Below are 27932 nucleotides of genomic sequence, written 5' to 3'. Positions count from 1 at the left end.
CTACTGCCTTCCTTGCTTAGGCCCAGACCACGACGTATCGGCCTGTTCAGCCTGTGCTTCCTTCAACCGACGAACTCTTAGACGTCGGTCGGAGTTTGCAGAGGAATTTTTTGGGGCCAATTTTGCATATAAAATGCCGTCGGAGACTCCGACTTCGCATTTGGTGAAAAAACGGAAGGACAAGGACCGACACTCGCGGCCCGCGGTTTCGGCTGAAACAACGGTAAGGCCTACCACAAGTCTCTGTTTCGGCCGAAACAGAGTCCTCGGAGATTCCTTCTTCCGAATCCATTCAACCGACCACCGCGGCCCGTGAGGCCCCGGCTGAGTTGGCTACCGAGCTACCTACCGAAACCAGTGTCCAGGAAATGTCCGACACCATACCTTTGGACATTTCTACTCCTGCATGTGGGGCAGCTAGGCCCCCTGCTTCCATGTCCATTAAGGCCTTTTCTAGGGCTAAAGCTGCTAAACTTTCTAAAGCTTTGCCTCCCAAGACTACCTCCCAGAGGCCTTCCTCTAGTTCTCGGATCCTCAGCCTTGCAGAGGACCTTATTTCTTTAGTTAGGGGTTCACAACCTCACCCAGACAGGGCCTCTCACCCTCCACCAGACAAAAGGCCCAGGACTGACCCCTCTGACCCACACTCTTCAGATGAGTCCATGGATGGATCTGAGTTGTCAGACCACCAGGAGGAGGCTTATTCGCCCTATGAGGATTCTGATGCTGAAGAATCTATCCCTTGACCTCCCTCCTGAAGAGTTTTCCTTTGGTGAGACTCTACACTCCATGAGAGAGCATTTTCAATGGCAAGGTCCGGAATTCTCTGATTCTAGAAAAAGATTAAGGACCTTTTTGCATTTGCCTCAACATAGGCCCTTAGCTATACCTCCTGTTTTGAATGCAATTGATGATGTGTACAATGATGTCAGTACAGCCCCTGATACTCTCCCTCCGGCCCCTGCCAAGCCTGATAGATACTACAGGGTCCCGGATTCTCATTTCCATCTGTATAAAGCCCATTCTGCAGAAGCTATTTCTCAGGGCCCTAAAGGGGTTGCAGCCGCCACTGCCAAAAATCCTCTACCCTCTGAAAGAGAGTCTAGAGCTTTAGAGAGATGGGGAAAGAAGGTATATACTTCTGCAACTCTTTCTGTCAGGGCATTAAATTGTCAATTTCATATGATACAGTACCAAGAGTATTTCTTAGATGAACTGAATAAGAAGCTTTCTTCTCCTGAACCCCTTGACCGTAAATCCCTTCAGGATTTGGTACACAACTCACAGCAGGTTAGTAATCATTTCTTAAAATGTGGCTATGATGCATTGGAGGCTTCATTGAGGTCAGCTATGACTGGGGCAGTCATTCGTAGGCATGCCTGGCTGAAGGAACAGTCTTTGCCAGACCATGTTAAAGCTAAACTCCTGGATGCTCCAATGGAGAAACAAAATTTATTTGGCTCCTCTGCTCAGGAGGTCTTAAAGTTTGAAGAAAAGGCAAAATCTGTGCAAACAGTTAAGGATTTCCTGCAAGTACAACCACAGAGATTCAGCAGAAACTGGCCTACTAAGAATTGGTCCTTTCCAGACTCGGACAGAGCCCAGAGAGGAAGGAACAGATGCCCTAGAGGCAGAGGCCAATCGAAGGGCTCCTACAGAGGCTGTCAGTGGCAGCCTGACAACCAGAGGAGTAGTGCAACAGCAGCAACTACTACTACTACACCAGGACATGCTCAATGACTTTACTCTGATTCCGCATACCAGGGATCAACTGGAAGCACCCTTGGGCGGAAAGCTGGCTTTATTCTCAAAAAACTGGCATTATATTACAAGGGACACATGGACACTGCAAATAATAGACAAAGGATACAGGTTCCACTACGACACTTTGCCAAAAAGAAACGGAATGCCAAACCTACCACCAAATCAGAGGGCAGAGGCTTTAAGGCAGATCAACAACTTGCTTCAAATGAAAGCTATAGAAAAGGTACCACTTTCAGAACAAGGCCAAGGATTTTATTCAAGACTATTCCTTGTACCAAGAAAAGAAAATCAATGGAGGCCTATTCTCGACCTGTCGCACTGAATACTTACCTCATTGTGCCAAAATTCAAGATGCTGACCCTACAGCAACTTCTTCCCATGTTGGGCAAGGAGTCTTGGCTGGTGACTCTAGATCTCAAGGAGGCATACCTGCACGTCCCTGTTCGACCAAGTTGCAGAAGACGCCTCAAATTTCTTGCAGGATCAGAGCATTATCGATTCTCAGCATTGCCCTTTGGCTTATCTACTGCACCCAGAGTATTCACGAAATGCCTGGCATCAGTAATTGCACACTGCAGACTTCAGGGGATTCAGATCTACCCATATCTGGACGACTGCCTTATACAAGCGGACAACAAGGGAAATTTGATAAAGGACTTGGCCTATGCCATCCACCTGCTACACTTGGCCTATGCCATCCACCTGCTACAGGCCTTGGGATACACAGTCAACATCCAAAAGTCAAGACTTGTGCCATCCCAAAGAATAACCTTTTTGGGTGCAGAACTGGACACAACCACCCAAATGGCCTTTCTCACAGAAGAAAAACAAAAACAACTTCCAGATTACTTCATGATTCTGACAAGACAAACTCCGCTAACTGCAAGGAAAATCCTGCAGGCCCTGGGTTACATGGCATCCTGCATAATTCTGATACCACAGGCCAGGCTGCATATGAGAAAATTACAATGGTACCCAAGGAGTGTATGGTCTCAACACAGTCACAGTTTAGAAACTTTGATACCAATCATTCCTTGCCTTCAAAAGGAATTTCTGTGGTGGGCTCAGGCCTGCCAGTCCAACAGAGGGTTGCCTTTCAACAAACCAAAAACAAAACAAACCATCACCACGGGTGCTTCAGACCGAGGATGGGGAGCACACATGGAGGGCAAATGTATCCAAGGCCTATGGTCTCAAGGTCAGCTACGCATGCACATAAACCAAAAGGAAATGCTGGCAGTGATGCATGCAATCGAGGCTTTCAAACCCTTCCTCCATAAAGGCCACCTGTTAATAAGGACAGACAACACCACTGTCATGTGGTACATAAACAAGCAGGGAGGCACACACTCCTACCCCCTCTGCCGGCTGGCTATGAATCTATGGGAACTATGCCTGAACCTCAATATCCAACTACAGTCCCAGTTCGTGCCAGGAAAAGAGAATACACTGGCAGACAGCTTAAGCAGAACTACCATGGATGCACACGAATGGATGCTGCACCCAGACATCTTCCAACTCATAGCAAAGGCATGGGGAATGCCGGAGATGGATCTGTTCGCCTCCCCCCTCAACCATCAACTGAAGACATTCTGCTCAAGGACATACCACCCAGAAGCTTGGAGGGTGGACTCTCTCTCTCTCTCTCTCTCTCTCTCTCTCTCTCTCTCTCTCTCTCTCTATCTCTATCTCTATCTCTCTATCTCTCTATCTCTCTATCTCTCTATCTCTCTATCTCTCTATCTCTATCTCTCTATCTCTCTCTATCTCTCTATCTCTATCTCTCTCTCTCTATCTCTCTATCTCTCTCTCTCTCTCTCTCTCTCTCTATCTCTCTCTCTCTCTCTCTCTCTCTCTCTCTCTCTCTCTCTCTCTCTATCTCTCTCTCTCTCTCTCTCTCTATCTCTCTCTCAATCTCTCTCTCAATCTCTCTGTATCTCTCTCTCTCTCTCATGTCTCTCTCTCTCTCTCTCTCTCTCTCTCTCTCAATCTCTCTCTCTCTCTCTCTCTCTCTCTCTCTCTCTCAATCTCTCTCTCTCTCTCTCTCTCTCTCTCTCTCTCTCAATCTCTCTCTCATCTCTCTCTCTCTCTCTCTCTCTCTCTCATCTCTCTCTCATCTCTCTCTCTCTCTCTCTCATCTCTCTCTCTCTCTCTCTCTCTCTCTCTCTCTCTCAATCTCTCTCTCTCTCTCAATCTCTCTCAATCTCTCTCTCAATCTCTCTCTCAATCTCTCTCTCAATCTCTCTCTCTCTCTCTCAATCTCTCTCTCTCTCTCTCTCAATCTCTCTCTCTCTCTCTCAATCTCTCTCTCTCTCAATCTCTCTCTCTCTCTCAATCTCTCTCTCTCTCTCAATCTCTCTCTCTCTCAATCTCTCTCTCTCTCTCAATCTCTCTCTCTCTCTCAATCTCTCTCTCTCTCTCAATCTCTCTCTCTCTCTCAATCTCTCTCTCTCTCTCAATCTCTCTCTCTCTCTCAATCTCTCTCTCAACCATGGCCTCTTCTTCTGACGCAGAACAATTTCAAGATCATGCATCCCAACTTGAAAACATTGCAGCTAACTGATTTCTCATTTGGAACACATCAAAAGGCTCAGATGTGACAGTGGCAAGCATGACACATATTCTGGAATACTTAGCAGAATTGTTCCACAATGGACTGTCCTATTCTTCCATTAAGATTCATGCCTCAGCAATTTCAGCAGAATACAATGTGGATCCACCTATCTTCTCACACCCTCTCCTCAGGCAATTTCTGAGAGGGATCAAAAATATTAAACCTCCAAGAAAACCCCCTCTACCCGCTTGGGATCTCAACTTTGTGTTGGAGAAACTAACACTTCCTCCTTTTGAATCAGCAGATCTACAGTTTCTGTCTTGGAAAACTGCATTCCTTTTGGCAATAACTTCAGCAAGAAGAGTATCTGAGTTACAAGCATTAATGGCAGTACAGCCATTTCTTATCTTCCATCAGGACAGAGTTTCACTAAGAACCAATCCTACTTTTATGCCAAAGGTGGTGTCTAGGGCATCCTTGAACCAAGCTATTCACTTGCCTACGTTCTTCCCAAATCCACAGAATAGAGGGGAAAAACTTCTGCACACCCTGGATATACACAGACAACTACGCTACTACTTGGACAGAACTAAAACTAGCAGAAAGACTGACCAACTATTTGTAGCATATGCTACTGGGGTGCAAGGAAAAGCAATTTCCAAACAGACAATTTCAAAATGGATAGGAAATTGCATTCGATTTTGTTACTCCTTTCTTGGAAAAACAGTTCCTGAAAACATCAGGCCTCATTCCACAAGGGCCACTGCCACCACTACAGCCTTCCTACGAGGGGTGGCTACCAAGGACATTTTAGAAGCTGCTACTTGGAGCTCCGTGCATACATTTGCCAAATATTACAATCTACCTTTATACTCCAGATCCAGAGCAGGTTTTGCTACTGCAGTCCTGCAGGGGATATTAACTACATCATCTTTAGTACCTCCTCCCCCAGATTGGCTATGGTATTCTACCCATATGTTATGACTGCAGATGCATCCTTGAAGGACATAGTACAGTTTTGTACCTACCATAAATGTAGATGTCCGATAGGTATGCATCTGCAGTCAGGTTTACCCTCCCTCCTACCCCTCTGTGGTATTCCTAGGGTACTTACCCCTCTTTTAGCTAGCTGGGGGAATCTATTATGGTGTATTTGTTTGTATATACTTGTATATAATTATATAATTTTGCAAATGTTTGGAACTTTTTTGCATTTATCCAAATTTAGCCTTCCTAGAGGGCACCTGGCATCTGTGGCAAGAAAAACTGAGGAAAATGGCGTCGGCTGATGCTTTTATACCCCAGACCCTCTGACGTCGGGGAAAGTGCGACATCAGCCGAGGCCAGACCCATACTTTGGAATCCGGCCGACCGAAGGGCTGCCTGAGGCAGGACAACCCATATGTTATGACTGCAGATGCATACCTATCGGACATCTACATTTATGGTAGGTACAAAACTGTACTTTCCCATTGGGAGGGTTAAACTTGGAGGTACATAGTTTTTTGTATTTTAACTTAATAGGTTATGAAGGTGTTTGGGGGGGGGTGCATTTATTTTTTGTTTGAAGATTTTCATTAACACAGTCTTGTAAAATGTGACAGGTTCAAATGGAGATGAGCTGTATAATGGATCAACTTGCCAAACAGTGGGTGTTTGGAGCAAAAGTTGGAAACTGGTATCTAAAAAGCTGTCCTGTATAATAGGTGGGAATCATTTCTTATCAAAATGGCTACACTAAACATTATTATGGAACATGAATGGCTCTGACAAGTGTTGGCAAAGGTAATAGTATTGAATTACGTTAAATGTGGAGTGCAAATAGCAGTGCTACAGGAGAGACTTGGAAAGTAATGCGCATGTGAATTTGACAAATGATTTCATAATGTATATTTAGCAGAATATCAGGGACAAAGAAAAAGTTGAGTGAGTAATTACTAATTACTAGAGGAGTTCCAATAGTGATAGAGGAAATAAGATATTAATGGTAGATTTGTGGTAGTAAGGGGCTACTTGCATAGACGAAACATACTCTGGCTTGTATTTATACCCCACCTAAAACTGCCATTAAGAAAATTGAGAGATCTGCTCCCAGCAGGTAATATTACTTGCAGTTATGGACTGGACTTTGATTTGCAACAGAGAGTATATATTTGGGAGAACTAGAAGGAAAAGGTAGATTTCTGAAGAGGTTTATGAAAATGTTTGGTATGGAAGACATGAATTCTGTGGTATGCAAGACATGAATTCCGTAGTAGGATCTTTGAGAACTTGCATGTTATTCCCCAAGGTAAAACATCTGGGGTAGACTAGATGGAAATGTTTCACAGGAACATGTGCATTTAATTGAAAGCTTTGACACATCAGATTATGCACCAGTAACCAAGATAAAAATGCAAGGTAATGTTACAAATGAGACCTTGGCACTTCTCCATCTACCCGTTAAAAAGAGGAATGTTAAGGCATGACTAGTAGAAATTATTCAAGAGTTATTAGGGAAGATAGAATTTTCTTCAGAAGTTAAGGAAGTGAATGGGGTAAAATGAAAGTTTAAAAATAGGGAAGAAATGAAAGAAAGGGGAGATGATTAAATATTGCAGCATAAGAGGAATCTCTCAGAACAAGAAGAGGTGTAACTAAGAAAATGAAGGATTGTCTAGATAATCTGCAGGAGTTGAGAAAGATTGCTGTTAGGCAACTGTTTTTGATAACTGCAGAGCACAAAAACCTTTTAGCACAAATTGTGCAACAGTAGAGAGTTGTTGCTAAACTTAGGGAGCTTATAACAAGAAAAATCAGATTTCAGAAATTTTATGAAAATTAAAAGTGCAATTAGAAATATTTATGGAAGACTTTGGTATGCCAATGTTAGGCATGGAAGAGACTCAATTTAACAGTTTAATCTGCGGGAAAGTATTCAGGAAGCGATAGTATTCTGGTGAAAGTTTGGAAGCTAGAAGGGGAAAAAGTAATAAGATCTTGTTTATAAGCTGTCTAAGAGCCAGTACTTATCAATGCCCACCCCTGCAGGCATGTCTAAAGGTCAGTTCCCTGTGTTTTCTTGAACTTGGGCATCCTGAGGCAATGTAGCAACTGTCCTCATGTACACAAACAACCCTCTCCTCTTACCTCCCAACACTCAGACTAGTGAGAGATGCACTTGTATATCTAAACTGGAAGCCACGCACTCTCCAGCCAAGACCAGAATAGCTGGTCGAGGAGAAGGTCAACATTTGCCCCACACCACATGGAACACACAGCCCCCCCCAGAACACACACTAGCACTGCCTTCACATAAAAACACAAACCACACACCCACCTTCGCTGAGGCTCTCAAAATCTACCCAAGCAGCAGAGACCTCCAAGGCAGAAACACTCAACTACCACAACACAACACTAATGGGGTTCATTAATTCCAATGCCCTGTACCAGCTCATTCTTACCCCCACTAGAGGTAGCAACATCATTGACCTGGTCATTACTAACATGGGCGACTGTTTCTCTACACCAGTAGTCGGCTCCTCCCTGGTTAGCTCCAACCACAAACTAATCACTTTGGAAATGCAAAGGTAACCACCATAAAAAAACTTCTCCAAAGCTAATTTTGGGCTCCTAAAAACAGAGGTGGCTAACTTCACGGCACCCATGCAGATGGGGAATAGTTGCATGACTGCAGAATCGTATACCAATGTACTGTACGGACACGTACACAAATGAATGGATCTCGCCATACCCAATAGAACCAAGACTCTGTCCTCCCAAAAAAAAAAAGGAAGCTAATCTGGTGGTCCCCTGCCATAAACTCTACAACAGGAGGAGAAAACTGATGCGGAATAAGGTGAAGTCCCAAGACTGGAAAAACTCCCTTAAAACGGCTCAACAAAAAGTTGAGATCCCTCATCAAATTCTGTAAAGCTAGCTATGAAAACAGAATTGCAGCATATTGTAAAGACAACCACAAGGCCTTCTATAGTTATGTAAAGAATCTCCACGACAATACCCAGATTTGCTGTGAGCTACTGCACAATGATACCTCCTATACTGAGCCAACAGATATTGCCAGTATACTGACTGATTCATTGCCAACTGTGTACCCCTCTTCCTCCAAAGGACCCATTACAGTACCAATAGATTGCCAGGCACCCAGTATTACTGCTGCACAGGTTAAAACAGCACTGTCCAAGGCCAAGAATGCAGCTTCTGTAGGACCTGACAGTATCCCTGGCTATGTTCTACATGAACTACAGAGTGAACTGGCACCTCACCTGTGTGCCCTGTTCAGTCACAGCCTCACCTCAGGCTTTGTCCCTACTGAATGGTGCACTGCTACAGTCATCCCTCTCCACAAAGGAGGAGCGACTATAGACCCTGGGAACTATTACCCCATTGACTAGTCTGATATGCAAAGTTGTGGACCTAATAAGGATATAGGGAATCCATAAAACCAAACTGTATGGGATCAAGAGTTCGGAAGGGGTAGATCATGCCTGCTCTGTCGACAACTTTGAGTCTGTCACCAGAGCTGTGTTGAAGGCAAGGTGGTTCATGCAGCCTACCTTGATCTGGCCAAGGCTTTTGATACCATCCCCCACTCAGGAATCGTAGAAAAACTCACTAAGCTAGGCATCAACCCATATATCAGTAGGTTGGTTGCAAACTGGCTCACAGAACCCACAGTGTGAAAATAGCTGACTCTCAGTCAGACTGCTGACTAGTCATAACTTCACAAGCGAGTCCCACAGGGTTCGGTCCTGGGTCCTCTCCTGTTTGGTATCTACTTCTCAAGTCCAGGCCAACACAAACGTTTGCAGGTGATTGCAAGTTGGGAGCTATTAACTCCCCAAGTGTTGTTGACAACCTACAGAATGGCCTCACTGAGACCAAAGACTGGTGTCAGAACCATGGCCTTAAGCTCGGTGCCAAAAAGTGTCATCTCCTTTGGGAAAAACCCAGTTCCCATGAATTAACCACATTGATGGTAGTCCACTGAACACAGAAGGTGTTAAAGATATGGAAACACAAGTTAACAGCAACCTCGCTTTTGATCACCACATGTGCCACGCCACAAAAGTACCTCACAGAGGATCCTAGGCCTTAAACACTTGTCTTGTATGGACAAACTCAAAAAAAACTCCAACTATTCTCCGTCTCATATCGCCTACTTAGAGGCAATCTCTGCTTGACTTACAAAACCATGTCTGACGCAGCTCTATTAGAAATGATACATCTAAAGAAATCCCAATCCCTCCGCACCATACGCTCCAGAGACCTCAACCTCATTATCACAATTAATTGAACATGTTGGAGTGACAGGTTCATAACCTGGAGACTGCCCATGCTGTGGAATAGACTTCCCATACATGTCGAGCAGAACACCTTGCTGACACTCCTCTTGAGTGGATGGGAAACCAACTTCATCCCGGGGAATAGCTGCAGTGTCTCTACTCGACAGAGGCATTGGGAACTAAGGTCAGGTGGCACCTTGCCAGGGTAATCCTATGGCTAGGCTTGCAAAGGGGCCATTAGCTTAGTACACACCTGTGAACCTATGGAAGGTTTTGTTTTAACAGTATTTTAAAATGTGGGGAAGCACCAGCATTCTGGAAAGAGCTGTGGGGCTGCAATACCTAAACACAGTAAAGATCCATCAGACTCTGCTTCATATAGGCCCATTTCAATTTTAAACCACAATTATAAGTGTTTATAGCTATAAGAATGGCAAAATGTTGTGAAAATTGATATGGATCAATGAATTTGTGAAGCAGGAGCTGAATGTAAGGAAATACCACTGTTTTTGGTAGGTCTTTTTAATTTTTTGTGGTTCTTGATGCAGCGAAAGCATTCAACAGACTAAGCTGGGATTTTGAGTAGGGCAATGGAAACATTTGCATTTTGTGATACATTACATTAATAAGGTTGAGATTTAATCGGGTTGGGATATGTCCGGGATTGGAGGCAAAAAATTAAAGTGGGAAGGTTCCTCTTGTCTGACCAGAAGAAATATGTATTTATAGACATTGACAAAGAAAATAAGAAGCTCAAGAATTCACTGCTATGTTTGGTATGGTAATCGAGAAGCTGACTTTATTTACAGACATTATTTTTGTGTATGATAAAACAAAGGACATTTCAGTGTACTGAAACATTCTAGGACACAACTTAGTTCAGCAGTATCCATATGTAAGAATTTGTACGATTGTAGAATACTTGATAAACTGGAATGAGACTGGAGTGAATGTCTGTTAATTGCCCTAGAGCTTGATTAACAAATGCCAGTCTTTCCTTTGTGTGCCAAATCTTCTTGTACCTTTCAGAATAAGGATCTGCAAACACTGTAGTTCGGTTAAGAATGTTTTATTATGTACAGTGGAGGTAGACGTCAACAATATGTCTAAAACAAATCTTGGATGTCCATAGCTTCTGCACTCATACTGTCTGTAAATTCTGTACTAAAAAGTGTGATAGTCTCCAGTGACCATGCTGATGACTGTATCTGTAGTTCCTGCACTTGTATTCCTATTCTCTTGAATAATATATCCATTAATATTCTGTAATGCTAAATATTTGACCTGACTTCTGTACTCCCACTCAAGTGTCTGTACCAACCTCTGAGGACTGCACTACAATGACTTTCTGCATTTAAGGCCAAACTAACTTGCTGTACTACCACACCGAAACAAAAGTATAAGCAACCACAAAAGCTAGAAAATTCCAAATTTTTTATTCACACACTAGCTCTAGCACCTCTGCCAACTGGCCTTCAAGGAGTAAATTGCCCATTATTCTCCCTTCACATCAGTTAAAATACAGAATGATTCAATTAAAAAAAATCCAATCCGTTCACTCATTCAATAATGAAACAGCTTCTGTTCGAAACAGCAGGTGTCAGTGTTGATACTTTAGGCCATGAAAATGGCAGGAGCAGTAATAGGGTAGTTTTATGTACTTGTCTATACTTTTCTAAAACAAGAGAAGTTGATGTGGACAATAATAAAGAGCTGAAAGATCATCAGGGGGAGGACGAGGGCAGGGGCCAAGTGGAATAAGTTGATCCTTCCAGTAGAACAGGGTAGTTTAGGTTTATCTGATTTGAAGGGATATTTTAGAGCTAAACAGTTGAGGCTTGTGTGTAGCACAAGCAGAAAGGGATGTTAAAGCAAGGGGGAAATTAAAGAAATAAGGAGAGTGGGATTTTAAATGCAGCTCCTTAAGGAGAATAACAACCATGCAGAATATTATATTAAAGTATCAGAAAATATTCTAAGGAAAAACCCAATACGAGAATGGAGATTCTCCCAATTGGATGACTGCAGTGCACCAAATGGGGAAGAGTGGGCTGGAATTTACGGGAGAACTGGCAAAGTATGTAAGGTGTACTGAACAAAAACTTGAGAGGGAACAATAGAAAAGGAAAAGGCCAAGAAGACATTTTAGACTGCAGGTTAGATAGTACCTTCCATAACTGGGAGTGATGCAAGAGCATAGGCAAAGAGAAAGGGGTAAGGGATGGGAATCCGGAGTGAAAGACATGCTACTGCTATTGTTTAGATGAATCTAGAACAGAAGCTGTTAAAAAAAAAAAAAATAAATAAAAATTAGTTAGGCTATAACAATTGTACAATAACTGTAGGAATGAAGATATTAGATGAGCAATTCACAAGCAAACAAAGTGAGGACATATGTATAACTCCCAATTACACAGCAAAGTAGAAGTTTTAGGATTTTTGCTTGGAAGTGTTTGCATAAGTGTTTTTATACCCCAAGCAGACACCAAAGAATTTTTCCTCTGGCAGATGGCAAATGTTGGAGGTGTGATAGGAAGGAGATAACTGGAAACGTGTATTTTTGGAAGTGTAATGAGTTTACAGACTTTACAAATTCCCTACAGAGTACTCTGTCAGAAATAACTGGGTGAGCAAATATGTGTAACTTTGAGCTGGGACACAGGATCTGAATTGCCTAGGTATTGTAAGGCCTTGTTGAGTTTGGCTGCCAGAAAAGCAGTTACTAGAAAATGGAAGTCTGTCTGTCTAAACAGACTGTATTCGAAGTAGTGTATATTGTAGTGAATATTGTAACAGATAACGAAGTGGCATCTTTAGAAAAAAATGGAGCAAATTACGTAAAAATGGAAACTGTGGGAACAATACATGCAGAATGATATAGAGGAGTAAGATTTAAGGGACAACAGGAGTTGAGCAATTTTTAAATGTTGGATCACATGATTAAGAGTATGTGATGTAGGTTTGCAACAAACATGTTAACATGGTTTGTTTTCTTTTATATAAATGTTTGCCTATGTCTTAAGTAATGATTCAATAGTGTTAAGTGAACTTTTTTTTTTTTTTTCCCAGTCCTTTCCTTTTGCAACCCCCCATGTACCTATACTTATTTTGTCACCACTTCTGTAAGGGTATCTCAAGAACATCAACTTCATACCTTTGAGATACCCTATACTTAAACACGCACATATCTGAGCCTTAACATCAATCCTTTAACATGTTCCTAGTCATCGGACAATATTCCCCCATTCTACCATAGCTGAGGCTGTTTTTCCCAATCTGTCATTAATGCAAGTGAAAAGATTGTGTCCTCTTGAAAAATGCACATCCACTGTTGCGGAACAGTACATGCCATGTAGTTGTGCTCCACATGGGAGATGCATCGCTGAGGTACGGTAAGAAAGACAACATAATCCCACTGCACCCAAGGGTGGGGGGCATTCCTTGTTCTAAGGCAGTATAGGACAGTTGTTCTCTGCTTTTAAAAGTGCATGAATAATTCTTACACCACCTAATCACCAAAGCTTTGTGTTGCCGTCACAACTGGGGTTGAGACCTGGAGATGTCAGAATTTGTCCTGCTTTCATTTACCGTCCAGCTCCACCTACAGCTTGAAAATAGTGTATGTACCAGTTTTACCTAGATATGTCTAAAGCATTCATAATGGTAAACCATACTGTTGTCCTTCAGTCTTTCATCCCTTAAACTAGTTTGCCAACACTGGTGGCGCAGCTGGTAGTGCTGCTTTACAGCAAGATCTTCAGTTAGTTTCTCAGCTGGGCTGCCTTCTGTGCGGAGTCTGCATTCCTTCCCTGTTCAAGTGTGTTTCCCCAGATGCTGTGGTTCCCTTTCACATTCCAAAGAGAGCATGTGGATTGGATGTACGCGTGTGTGTTCAACTCTGCACTCATTTGCGCTACTTCTCTAAATAGTTAATGCAGCTGTAATTTAGGTGCTGGATGAGATTCCTAATCCCCCATATGCACTCTGCCACCACCAATGATTACCAGAGTCTTAAGCTGTAACCCATGCAGGCACACAAGGATGCATCCAGATTTCTTATGTCATCCCCCATATAAGCAAAACAGTATGGAAAAGCACTCAAGGCATACTTTTAAATGCTGGTACTTAGCTTCTGAAAATTTCAAATGGGGATGGAGAAAGTTTTAAGGAGAAAAAAAATGTAGGGACTCCATCCCAAATCTGGAGAGTTGAGGTAAGCACCTTGTGCAAAGTCCCACCACTGTCTCTCTCTCCTTCTAACAAATGATTTAATTGTTAGAAACATGCCTCTTTTCAGGGAACAGCTTATTCTTTGTGGTGCAGTCCTTTGTGATCATTTTCTATGCCTGTAAAGATTGATATTTATTTCTTCACATTGTGGGTAAAATGGTAACTCTGCCTTCAAGAGAGACCTTTATCATATCTGATGAATCATTCTTATGCAACAGAGCTAACCACCCTTCATTCTCTTCCTATTGTGTATATAGTTGGGATAAAAAGTTTCTCTCTCGGGGGTTTCGGGATGAGCAAGCTTCCTTTGTTTGGGCAAAAAAGTCCTGAAGTTGTCTACACTGTAACTGCAGATTCCCCTCCAAGAGGCTGACAGCAGTCAGTTTAGGTGTGGGAGAGAGTCCGAACTTTATGAAGATTGGCTGGTTGCTGTATCTTGGCAGGATGCAACCTAAATGGTTAGAGGCTACTGTAGTAGTAAATCTACTGTTATGTTAAGTGCAGCTTGTACAGTTTTACTTTTTAACCTTTAAATGCAGCCGTATTATCTAGACAGCATGCTACTGTGCTTCCCTTACTGTTACTAACTGTTCTTGGAATGCTAACGAATTATCAGAATACTCCCTAGACAGTTAATGGAAATGTATCTTAACCCACTTGTCTTTAAAATGTGTACAATATATGTAGCACTGCATCAGAGTTTCCAGATTTTTTTCACTCTGTTTTCTGAGTTATTTTAACATCTCAAAATCACCCTGACTGCTGCTTGTATAATTTTAATGTCTGCAAAATGGCTGTCAATAGGGCTTGATATATTAATGTGATCTTATTTTGCTTCAAGCCTTTCTTTCCCATAATTAATTGTCTGCTTCGAGTCATGCTAGACATAAGGAAGTGCCGTATGAGATTAGGTTGGTCACAGTCATCTTGTATACTGTCTGCAACAGGACTGCTTTTCTTGAATGACCCCAATTTGTGTGTCTTGGGGCTTGTTTTATAGTATACTAATGAATTATACAGCTGCAACCAAAACAGTTGCTAAATTGCTGACCTTTGTCCTAAGTATCTTTTGGTAGTCCAAGATGAATTGACAGCCCCTCCGTGCTAGTACTCTACAAGAAAAAATATTTCTCACTTTTCTGTAAATGTCAGATATTTGATACTACATTTAAGTCCACTTAAAATGTAAAGTAGTGTAAACAACAAACACTTGTAGCTTAGCATTTCAATACTGTGATGCTGCTTATATAAATTTGTCAAAAGTGCCAACTGCCTTTGAGCCATTGACTGATCTAATTGCTCTGTTTTGCTATGAAAGGCATGGCTACATTGGAAGCAGCTGTGAGTCAGTGTAAGTTCTTTTTCCCATTGTCTTTATTGCAGAGGGGAAGAGTTTCACACCTTCCTGTCTTGTTTACAGGAGCCTGAGTTCCCGACTACAAATTGTCTGTGGTATGTCATGCAGGTGTAGACAAATTCCCTGTGCAACTTGTGAGAAGTTAACCTTAAAAAAAAAAGCGTGCGGCCTTTCCTTTCTTTTGATACCAAAGTAAGGAAGTAAGGAAATAAGTACAAGCAGGTTTCAGGTACCCAAGTAGTACCAGAGTCTTATTGTAGAAGGTGAAGATGGAGTTTTCCTTTAATTTGTTTGTTTGATTCCATCATCATGTTGCTGACAGAACTCACTGTTGTGGGCAACTGTTTGACCTAACCATTAGATTTTTTCATATAACCTGATACTTGCAAAACTTTACTGTATTGTCTGTTGTAATATTTATGTGGGTATTTTGTATGGTGTTGGCCTCTGTAGGTGACTTTTGAAAAATGGGTCAAAGTCTTGACAATTCCAGTTGTTAAACTTTTGGAATATAACATTTAAAATGTAGTTGTGTTAAACACTACCTGGATTGACTTGCTTGTTTTTTCCTCCTAGCCATGCTTGCTGTCTTGACAACAAGGCATTATCTTGGTTTAGTCTGCAATAATTTAGTTAGCATGTGTTTGTCTTGTTCTGTTTGCTTTGTTTTTGCTTTGTGTTCTGTTTTCATGTTCTCATATTTAGGCCTGCATTATGGCAGAAAAGGGTTTGACTAGTAGCTTAGCTGTTCAACAGATATTAAATGAGCAACTACTGCAGTTTTCAGTTTTGTTGCTTTCCCTTACCATTCTAAACCCACATTATTGCCCTTTCTGCCTGTGCTGTCTCTGTAATTCATCATTTGCTGTTTTCTAGTTTCTTACAAGAACTGGAACTCATAGGCAGTGATAGCTTTACCATCTACTGCTAACAAGGTGGTGAGGTTTTGTGCAGGGAGACATTGGTACTTTTGGAAGAATCAGGTCTGGAACAAATATTACTGGAAAACGCTTCCATTGTGCTGTAGTGTCTCAAAGATCTGTTAAATGTCTTCATAGATGTTTATCAAAGTTGCTTTGCTAACTTATGTGCTCTATATTTGATGTGTATTACAGAGCAATTAAATTGACTGCTCTTTTGTTTCAGAAGAGAAGCCTATAGAAGATGCCACCGAAGTGATAAATGGCCCTGAAATCGGAATTCAGACAAGTGAAATAGAAATACAGAGGATTCATCTGTGTGTTACTCTACAAGAAAGACTTCTCTACTATTACAAAGCTTTGGTATCTATACCAGAACCTGATGTTAAATTAGCTAAACAACTTGCACTGAGTATCTGTGGGGAACTGAGGGATTTTCTTTTCAATAAGCATCCAGAATTGCCTCTTGGAGAACTGTACCTTGGTGGGTCTCTGTGTGATGATCTTCAGGTTATCTCACCCAGTCATGTTAACCTGTTTGCGCCATTGTTGCTTGAAGAAAATCTCTGGCGATTCATTCCTGGAGAAATGACAATTCTGAATACCCCACAGTTTTGGATGATTAAACGTGCTAATCTAGAATATTTTCCTAATGGTAGCAGCAGGTGGGATAAGTGGAAAGTTGGTGGTTACTTGTCCTCAAAAGTAGTCATTGAGACTTTCCATAAAATAGTAACTGGGACAATTAATTGGCCTGCAATAGGCAGTATGTTGGGTTGCGTGGTTAGACCTGTGGTGGCTGCAGGAGAGGTAACACTAGAGGTGAGACATGACTATTGTTATCTCTCTCTCAATATTTTGCCACTAGCAAAGATGGAAGATAGATTACTTCTTGCAACACCGCATTCTACAGGGTATATGGAAAACATGTGGTATCGCAGTTTTTATACTGCAGAAATCTCTAGACTTAAGGAGTTGGACAGTGCAGATGCTGGGTCCAGAGCATGCTGCCTCAAAATATTTAAAAGCATTTTTAAGCAAAACACTTCCCTGAACAAGTTAAGTGGAAGCCATTTGGTCACTGTCCTGCTGCAGCTTAGTGAAACACAATCTGACTGGACAGAAGAGGCACTGGCAGACAGGTTTCAGGAAGTCATTGAGGAGCTGATTAGCTGTTTAGAAAGAGGTGTTTTACCTTGTTATTTCAATAATAAAGTGAACTTATTTTCTGAATTCTCTGAAGAGGAAATTGATGAAATGGGGTATACATTGTACTGTGCTTTGTCTGAACCAGATATATTGCTTCAGAATTAAATGTAGGATAATTTTAAGTATAAAGATTTTTCCTGGGAATGTGGACTGGAATATCGTAAGGATATTGTATTCCTGACATGTACTAGTGAGAGACTGGTACAATGAAGTGTGTGTAATAAGTGAAATTTAGAGTGTGGTGTTGATGGCATTGAATGTTGAAAGTTTTAATGTGTTAGCTTAGTATTTTAAGACTTTGCTTGTAATGTGTTTTAAAATAACATCCAAGTCATAGTGAGGTCCAGTACCCCACTGTGCTTTTTCCTTTGGAATGCTTGTTTTCTAAAATTCCAAGGGTTAATACTGTTGACATTCAGTATTTGTAGGCTGAGCATTGTCATATCTGCACTTGGAGTGCAGTCTAAACTGTTGTGTCATGGTCACGTCTTTCTTCCCACAGTTTTTGCCTTTCATCCACTTTCTACTTTGTTTAATGCATTAGAGTAATTAAAGGTTTGTGTATGCAAGGGTAGGTGTAACTTTATCAGCATGCATTTAGAGCTGGAAAATGAATGTTCTCTGGGGGGTTGTGCCTTTTTCAAACAGAATGCTGCTGGAGACTATCACTAACTGTGTGCAAGCCATTTGGTCAGGTTTGATGGCCAGCTTATGACTTTGGCTAACTGTAAATATTGAAGCACTGTGTGGGTTTGTCTGCAGATTTTATAGTCCGATCTAAAATGTCACTGAATTGTTCACGTATAGTAATCTCCTGTTCTAAGGTTTATGCAGGTGAGTAGCCTAGAAATGTCACTGTGTACCACTCAACCAACACTTGTTGATTTATAAATTATGAATTGTGTAAATGAAATTCCCACTAGGCACACAGGTTTTTAGCTCAGCAGGTGTTTTTAATTACATGATGGCAAATCCGTGCTTTACATGTAAAGCTGATTTTACTGTACATGTTGGGCCTTTTGAATGTGAAGGAGTTAAAATCAGATAGTTTAAAATGTATACCTCATGTGTTGTAGTGTAGCATTTAAGTAAATGCTTGCCCTTATAAAGATTTTGAAAGGGAGAGCCCTGGAAACATTTGCATTTTATACATTTTATCTTTTATTTTAAAGTGTACATTTCTGGGCTTGGAGAAAATTACTTGTTTACAATTTGTTGCACAGTTTAACCCATGCAGTAAATGTTTCACTTGTGTATTGCTGACACACTTTACAGATTGGGGGGGGGGGGGTCTTACCCTTTCACTCTCTCTTTTGAAGTATTTATACTCTGTTTAATGTAGACTTGGGCTGGTCCTTTAACTTTTCAGTTTAAATGTTCCTTCACTAGTTTTGTGTCCAGAGCTGATGTGTGACTAAGGGCTGTAGAGCAGTCCTGCAGTTAAATCCTCAGTCCAGGCACATCTGAGACTGCTGCATTGTGTGGGAGAATGACCCATGAATCCTCTCTGAAGGTGGCAGTTGTAAAATTTAGCAGAAAAACATTCACCAGGCACCTTGTTCCAGCAGTTTGAAGTGTCATGTAAAGAACAAAACCAGATGGGTTCTGCATTAAAACTTCTGAAGGTATTTGAGTTTATTCACTGCAGGCCTGCTAAACAGCCATAGTCTAGGTTTTGTATGATCTGTTGTATATACCTGTCTGTCTCCTTTTGTTTGACATATGCACTTTAAAGGTATAAAACTAAAATCTGAATTATGCTGAAGTGACAGTGCAGTAATGTGTATAGTTCAGTCATAAAATATATTTTCTAAATGACAAGTTAGCCTGACCATCTTCCATCTTACGTGAGTCTGTATATTGTCTTGTCTGTATATGTGCACTTGGCTTGTCTGTATAAAATCGTAGCACTTCATGTGTGCACTTGGCTTTTTTTGGTCAATAGAATGAGTGATTTAAAACTGTGCGCATTTCCTTTGACACTTGAGTAGCTTTTATGTGCTAAGTGCAGCAGTATTTGCGGGCCATTATGCCATTTTAAATGCAAGTTAGTACTGTGTGAAGTTTCTGACATATATTTGCCAGTATTATCTTATTACTTTTAATTGCCCATTTTTAAATGCTGGCTCTCTGTTCCAAGGAAAAGTGACTTGTGTTTAAAGTGTATAGCTTCTGCAGTTTGAAGAGAACACTGTGATGCCCATATTTGAAAAGCTTATATATTTTAACCACTGCTATGAAAATAAATTTTTTTTTCAAACATCTCTTGTTTTAAGTTGGAAATGCTAAGTTTTGTTGAAGGTGTCTGGTTAATGTACTAGGTTTCTAGTCTATCATAAGATGCATTAAAATTGCCAGCTCCAGCATGCCATTTGAGCATGTGTGTATAGGCACTGTGGTATAACCTGTAAAGCCTTATAAAGTACCATTCCAAATGTCTGAGCTCATGATGCCAAACTTTAATTTGGGGCATGCGGTTTATCACTGGATAGAACCAAATTGTGCTGTCCTAGCACAGTATTCCTCATTGAGGACTAATACTGCTTTAGAGGCGATGCAAGCTTGAGAATGTTTGAACTGTTAGGTATTGTCTTGAGATCAAGCTAAATGTGTGTTCTGCATTTGGATCTATATTTGGTCTAAAGATCATTTTGTCTAAACCCTTTTGATAGACCGTTTGACCAAAAGTTAATTTCATTTAAACTCAGTGATGCAAGCTTGAGAATGTTTGAACTGTTAGGTATTGTCTTGAGATCAAGCTAAATGTGTGTTCTGCATTTGGATCTATATTTGGTCTAAAGATCATTTTGTCTAAACCCTTTTGATAGAGACCATTTCACCAAAAGTTAATTTCATTTAAACTCAGTTCATCAAAAACATAACAAATGTAATATTTTTGTGTTTTTTTTTTTTTTTTTGCAGGAAGCAAGCCCCCCCCCCCCATATTAACTCCATGGTCATACAGCTTCAAGGGAAATAAAAACACCCACATGCAGTGAATCTGTGAGGAGGTGAAAACACAATCCTCTACAAATCTGGGGATACAGCATGATGCTGACCATTGCAGCACTCGCACATTCTGCTAGACTCACTTTCTTAATTCCTGTAGTAAAAAATGACACCATCTGATACTTTCTATAGATTGTACACTTTTCAATGAAATAAGTTTTTGATCAAATGGGTTTAGATGGTGAGTTTTAGATCAAGTGATATAGACCCTTGCATTTACATACTTGTCTTGTACTTTTGTACAGTGCTGTGCTGCCACCCCACTCAAGTTGTGATGCCCAAAGTACTTTTTGATATCGGAGGAGTGTGTCAGGGTCTTTACTGTGCAAAGAGGCTCACTATGAGTCAGAGCATGTTGTAGTAAAAGTATTGCTACCTATTCAAATATTGCCAAGCTGGGATTTGTGGCTCAGTTTTTCATGTGCCGGTTTGATATATTAAGTCATTCACTTTTGAGGAATACATCTTGCCTTGCAATATAAAGGTGCTTATTTTTCTATGCAGGATAATTCCTTATTCACAGGCAAGGTATTGCTTGTGCTGTGAGGTTTCACTTCTATTTTTAAAAGGCGTTGGGTAGTGATTTTGGAAAACTTTCATTCACTGATTGAAAAGGAATTAAATCAAGGTAATGGTGGGAGGAGCTCAGAAATGAGGGTTATTTATATAGGGTGTTTAGATGAAAGTGCTAAGATTTCTGGGTCTGTCATATAATTGAACCTTCAGCTCTGAACCTCCATTCATTGAGCCGAAAATGGCAAGTGTTCATTTCAGCAATTGTGAACTTCAGTGAATTTCTAAAACAGGGTATGGCATAGGTTGCCAGCATTGCAACCATCAGACAAACTGCAGTATGTCAAACCCACCCAGATGGGGGCTGTGCCACTCACACCCCCATACCCCCCAACTATATGTACCAACTCTGAGATTGCACTATAGTGGGGAAAAGGGCAAATTTCCTGATTTTTGGCTAATGAATGTCATTTTCTGTTTTAGAAACTTCTGAAGTTCATGTTGAAGTGCACATTTACTGTTCTCCCCTCAATGAATGGAGGTTCACAGAGTTAAACTTTCTGTTATGACATAGACCCGACTTCTGGTGTGACTGCATTGGATTTTTGCCCACACAGTCCCTGATGTGCTTTTGTGTTGCCTGCCCCTACTGTAAAATTGACTTTGGAAGCTCCTTCCAGTCTTGCATCATTTGCCCATTATACTAGGCACTGAAAGATCAAACTGGGGAAGTCCTCCTTCAGACTGAGTTAGCCTCTGTTTCATATTCAGCTCACTCTGTGCTTATTCAGTTTTCAATCTTTCCATATGGCTTTTAAAAATCTGCAACATCTGAGACTGGATTACCAATTAGAAAATCTAAGAATTGCTCCTCAAGAATCAGTTTGGGGTTAGTGCTTCCGATGTTCTTCGTGTTTCACTGTTGCAGTCATCACACTTTGGTTATCTGCCTGCAGGTAGCCCTCAGTTGGCCCAAATATCAGAGTCTTGGGATTTCTGCGTCAGGTGCTGTTGCCTCTTCCCTGACGTCAGGGGTGTAAAACATGCAGCCAACGCCATTACATCAGCTTTTCTTGCTGCGTGGGAGCCCAAAGCAGTTAGCGAGTGCCAGTAGTCTGCTACCTGAAATTTTCATTTTTCGAGTTTCAAACCTGAAGTCTTCCAAAGCTAAGTACCCCATTGGGGATCCTTTTTTTTCTTGCTTTAACCGAACAATTGTCTTGCCTGTGGAAAGCAAATACCTCAGAGATTTTCATTCTTACTGCGTCATCTGTTTAGGCCCAGACCACGATGTCCCTAGCTGTCGGTTTTGTGCCTTGTTTTACGCCAAACTATTCGTCATCATGCTGTCTTTGTCACTAAATTCTTTCACTCTTGTTCTCCATATTCCAAAATGGCTTTGATAAGCCATCCGACTACCGATCTTCCGAAAAAACATAAAGATAAAGACAGACTGCATAGGTCCAAAACTGCCAACACTTTCGTTAAGCTAGTCTCCAGTCCACCGGTACTTATTGAGGCGCCTTTGCAGCCCCTGATAAGCACTTCTACAGATTTGTAGGCCTCCGCTGAGACCCATTTGGAGTCCGAGATGCTTCTTGAACTATGGACCCTGTGGAGATCTCTACCTTGGATGGGTCTGGAGCCGCTGTGCAGGCACCGACGTGTATTCTGACCTTCCGATGTTCGTATTAAACCAACAACTTCATTTTTGACTAAAATTGAGTTTCTCAGGCCCTGAGTTTGCACTACGCCTAGAAAACCGAAAACCAAAGCGCACACTCAAGCTCCCATGCCACAGAAACAAATGCTTAGAATGGCTGAAGACCTTAACTTTTAATTGGGGGAAGCCAGCCTTCCCCCTCTAAAAGTCGAATTGATTTTCTTTTTGATTCTACAGACCATGAATCAGATGACTCAGATCCCTCTGATTACCAGGACATACCCTTATCTACCTATGAGGATTCAGATGCAGAGGATTCCATTCCCACTGCCTCCCCTCCCAAGGACTTTTCTTTTAGTGAAACCTTGCATACCTTGAGCATTTCCACTGGGAATGCCAGGACTGCCCTCAGTCCAAAAAGAGACTGAGAATTTTTAGACTTACCTCAGCACAGGCCTCTAGCTATACCCCCCGTCCTGGATATTGTAGATGTCTTCATGGAATCCAGTCTTACTCTTGATACTTTACCACCAGCTCCTAGAAAGCCTCACAAGTACTACAGAGTAAAATACTCTCTCAAATTTCTCTAAGAATCCCACTGTGGATCCAGAGACAGTTTCCCAGGGACCTAAAGGCATTCTGGCTACTACAGTCAAAAACCCTACTCCTTCAGACAGGGATTCTAGAGCTTTAGACAGATTGGTTAAGAAGGTATATACCTCTGCAACTCTTGCCATCAGGGCTTTGAATTGCCAGTTTCACGTTTGAAGTACCAACAGCATATTATAGAACTAATTAAACAAAAAATGTTGTTGCTTCCAGATTGTACGGAAAGAGTTAATGCATTCTGCAAACCAAGTTAGTAAACATACTTTGCAGTGTGGTTTTGATGCCTTAGAAGCATCTTGCAGGGCTGCTGTCACTGGGCCTGTACTGAGAAGGCATGCTTGGCTGAAAGAACAAATCTTGCCAGACCATGTCAAAACAAAATTACTAGATGCTCCATTAAACCAAGAATGTTTGTTTGGTACAAAAGCAGAAGTTCTTAAAAAGATGGATGAAAAAGCTAAATCTATGCAAACTGTTAAAGATTTCTTACAGGTGCAGCCACCTAGATTCAGTAGGCATTGAAAACTGGTTCGTTCCAGTCCCTCCCAGGCCGCCTCAGTCCAAACCCAGGGGCAACAGACCACCAATACTGCAGTATCCGCGTATGCAGAGATCTAAACAATTGAGTGCTACCACCTCAGACAGGGAGTGGTAAACCACCTGTTATGGAAAATGTTCACAATGACTTGTCTGTCATCCTTCCTAGCCATGCCCAAGTACTTGCACCCGTAGGGGGAAAACTTGCCCTGCATGCAAAAAATGATGTCCATTACCAAGGACCGATGGGTCCTAAATATTATATCCCAGTGATACAGATTCTACTTCCACTCACTGCCAACCCTAAGCGGGTTGCTAGACCTTCCTCCAAACCAGTGGGCAGAGGCTCAAAAGCAAGTACTTTCTCTTCTCAGTGTCAGAGCTATTCAACCTGTTCCAATAGAGCAAAGGGGACCGTTTCTACTCCAGACTGTTCTTGGTGCCCAGAAAAGAGAGCTCTTGGTGCCCTATCCTGGATCTGTCAATTCTCAACACCTTCCTGGTGGTCCCAAAATTCAAAATGCTTGCACTGCAACAGCTTCTTCCTATGCTAGCCAAGGACTCCTGGCTAGTCATCCTAAACTTAAAAGAAGCCTAGTAGCTGCACATTCCATAAGGGAATCTTGCAGGAAATATCTACGTTTCATGGCAGGCTCTATGCACTACCCATTCTCTGCACTTCCCTTTGGCTTATCTACCGCGCCCAAGGTATTCACAAACTTGTATACCAACCAAGTAAATGACCAGTGAAAAACAGCTCTACTTTCCAAGCATACACTTTTATTTTTTAAGAACAAAATTCTCTAGCGCCTCGGCCTTGGCCTTTACAGAGTAAAACTTTCATTACTAAAAAATCCTTCCTTTTATATACAATTCTAACACATCTTAATCAATTTACATACTAATCATTAAAACACATTCCAATGCATTCTTAAAGTCAAAGTTAAAAATTCATAAACTCTGCCAATTACATTCCTTATTTAATCCATTAGGTAACAATGTATTATATTTCATTATAAGAATAGACTCCTTTCGTCTCAATGTGTTTTAATAACTCGACATTTTCATATTGTAATGTTACTTGTTCCAATACTGTTATTTTCATAGTACTTGTTTCACCTTTATGTTAAAGTGTTCCGCTACAGACTCCTAACTTTATTATTTCTAACATCTCTAACATTCTCTGTTATTCTGTCAGCCAATGACCTTTTTGTTTCTCCTATATAATGTTTATTACAGGAACAAACTATAATATAAATCACACCTTTACTTTAAACAAGAGTGTGTTCCCACTGTTTCAAACTTTTTTTTACCTATTCTGTCTAATTTTGTTATAATGTGTTGACATTTAGAACATTTTCCACAAGGAAAAGTCCCCTTTATTTCCACATTTTTCAACATCTTTTCTACTGGTCTTATATATTTTCCATGCACCAAAAAATCCTTAAGATTTCTTCCCCATTGATAAGAAATTCTTAATTCTATTTGTGACGGTGACTAAACATTCCTTCTTATTTGTTTCCAATACTCTTATCACCCCTGTCATTCTATGTGAAAATGAAGTATACTTGGTAACAAAGAACATAATATCCTTTTCCGAGGTTTCCCCTCTAGCTCTTAATTCCCTTCCACTTTGTACACCTCTGTTAAAGTAACATCTTATTCTGCTTTTTACTAAATATTTTCTGCAAACTTCCATGTATATTCTCCATTTTGTAGCCCCTAGTTACTAACATCGAGGCTACTTCCTGTGCCTCTTTATACGCTTCCATAATATTACTGCTCAGTCTCTTAATCCTGAGCATTTCCCCTAACGGAATGGATTCTATCGTATGGTTTGGATGGCAACTAGTAGCATATACCATCAGATTAATTTGATCAAATTTTCTATATACATTAGTATGAATTCTCTTATTCTAACCTCTCAATGTTATATCCAAATAATTTATCTGTAGACCTTTTTGAACACCATCAAATGTAATCCCATATTTGTTGGCATTTAAATACTCTATAAAACTACATGATTCATTTTCTCCCCATCTACAAATAAAAACCTAATCATCTATAAATCGAAAATACTTACTCACATATTTTCTAAAAAAATTCATTCCTATAAATATGGGTATTTTCTACTAGCCCCATAAACAAATTAGCATATACCGGGGCAAACGCTGCCCCCATCGCTGTACCTACATTTTGCCTATACAAGTTCCCATCAAATTCAAACATATTATTCTTGAGGCAAAAATGTGTCATTTCCTTAATATATTGTGTTCTGGGACTATCCCCTAAAATATATTGTATAGCTTAAAGACCAAAAACATGTGATATATTAGTGTACAAACTCACCACATCTACTGTTATAAAATACATGTCTTCAGCCCATATCACATCTTAGGTTCATAGGTTCATACTAGGCTATCTGCCCGAGGGCATTTACAAGCCTAGCCCATAGTTTTGTGGCTTACGCCACCCCTTTAGTATGGGGAACTATACCCATTATTCTGCTGTGCCTCTGTTGAGCAGTGACACTGAGGTAATCCCTGGGGTATATCTGCGATCTCCCATCCATTGGTCAAGATTTCTCTTGAACAAGGCCAGCGAGGTGCTCTGCCTCACATATACCGGGATTTTATTCCACAGCATAGGGAGTCTTTGGGTGATGAATCTATCCCTCCAGCACGTCCTATTAATAGCCGTGTCGAGGTTTAAGTCTCCCGCCCTTGTGGCTCTGACGGATCTAGATTTTTGAGGTGAAGCATATTCATCAAATCTGGGTTTGACATGGCCTTGTATGTTAGGCAAAGGTCACCTCTGAGCAAGCGTGGCGACTGAATAGAGCTGGAGTTCTTTCAGTCGGGCAGTATAGGACAGATGTTTGAGACCCTTTATCCTTTTGGTGAGGAACTTTTGTGGCCTCTCCAGCTGCTGCAAGTGTCGGGTCAGATGCATTCCGAATGGGGCATTGTACTCAATCATTGGTCTGATGAGTGATGAGTATAGGGAGACTATGACCTCCCTTGATCTAGATGAGAATCCCTTCATAATAAGGTGGGCAATGTAGAAGGTCTTCCTAACTACTTTAGCTACATGGGTGTCGAATGACAGTCTACTATCAACCTGGGTCCCCAGGTCCCTGATAACTTCTTCTGTGCTCAGTGGATTGCCACCTATTTAGTAGCTAGGGGTAACCTTGTTTTTCCCGAAGGGTATGACTATGCATTTTTTGGCATTTAACTTTAGGCCATGCCTCTGGCACCAGTTATCCGTTTCTGTGAGACCCTTCTGAAGGATATCTGTGTCAGATGTGTTTTCTACTATGGCGCCCAGTTTGCAGTCATCTGCAAACTTTGTCAGCCATAACCCTCCTGTGTTTGCTTGTACTTCGGAAAAGTAGATGCCAAACAAGAGTGGGCCCAGGACTGTACCCTGTGGTACACCACTTGTGACAGGCTTTGAGTCTGACATGGCGCCAGCAACTCTGACCCTGTGGGTTCTGTCACTCAGCCAGTTTGCAACCCATCTTGTGATGTATGGGTTAACATTTAAGCTGATGAGTTTTTCAATGATACCTGAGTGGGGTATTGTTTCGAAGGCCTTCGCCAGATCGAGGTAGGCTGTATGGACTGCCTTTCCCTCATCAATGGCTTTGGTGACTGTTTCGAAAAAGTCAACCAAGTTTAGTAGGCATGATCTGCCTTTGACAAAGCCAAACTGGGATGGATCCAAAGTCTGCAAATTCCCTATGTCTTTATTTATGAGGTCCATTATGATCCTCTCCATGGCTTTGCAGATAAGGCTTGTCAAGCTAATGGGCCGGTAATTTCCAGGGTCGGTGGAGGCTTGCGAAGCAGCGTGGCTTGTCCAGCATGTCATCCCAGGCAGACGGACATTGGATCCCCTTTGACACCAGAGTTTAAGCCAATTGTTAAAGCTGATCATCTTATCTCTGTATTGTGGCATCATTCTTGGTGAAGGTAGGATACTGCTCAAGGTCAGGGTCATACCTGCCTGGGCTACATAATCAGAGAGCTCCTCAATGTCTCTTTTCATGTAGTCCAAGGAGGTACGTCTCAGGTCGTTTACACCAGCGTGGACAATGACTGAGTCGTATTTGTACCTGCTGTTGAGAGACCTGAGTGCTTGTGTTATGTGGCGGATTCTAGCGCCCGACAGGCAGCTTACTGTGACCTTCTCCTTACTCAGTCTGGTGAGCGGGACGTCAGTGTGTCTGACTATGGAGTCACCAATGACTAGTGTGTCTGGCATTGTGTTTGGCCTT

General features: G+C 41.4%; 1 protein-coding gene across 1 annotated transcript in view; it reads left to right on the top strand.

Moving 5' to 3' along the window:
• The window catches only part of MIEF2 (mitochondrial elongation factor 2), an 87827-nt gene extending 68246 nt beyond the window's left edge, over positions 1-19581 (top strand). Inside the window, exon 2 of the mRNA XM_044088927.1 lies at positions 16337-19581. Within this exon, the coding sequence (XP_043944862.1) occupies positions 16337-17424 (1088 nt within the window). The 3' untranslated portion in view covers positions 17425-19581. The remainder of the gene's footprint in view (positions 1-16336) is intronic.
• The last annotated feature ends 8351 nt before the right edge of the window (positions 19582-27932 follow it).

This window comes from Protopterus annectens, chromosome 12.part0 (genome assembly GCF_019279795.1).
Source record: "Protopterus annectens isolate FY-2018-M chromosome 12.part0, PAN1.0, whole genome shotgun sequence".
NCBI lineage: Eukaryota > Metazoa > Chordata > Ceratodontiformes > Protopteridae > Protopterus > Protopterus annectens.
Note: the sequence above shows the minus strand (reverse complement) of the source record. Positions and strands in the feature narration are given on the sequence as shown.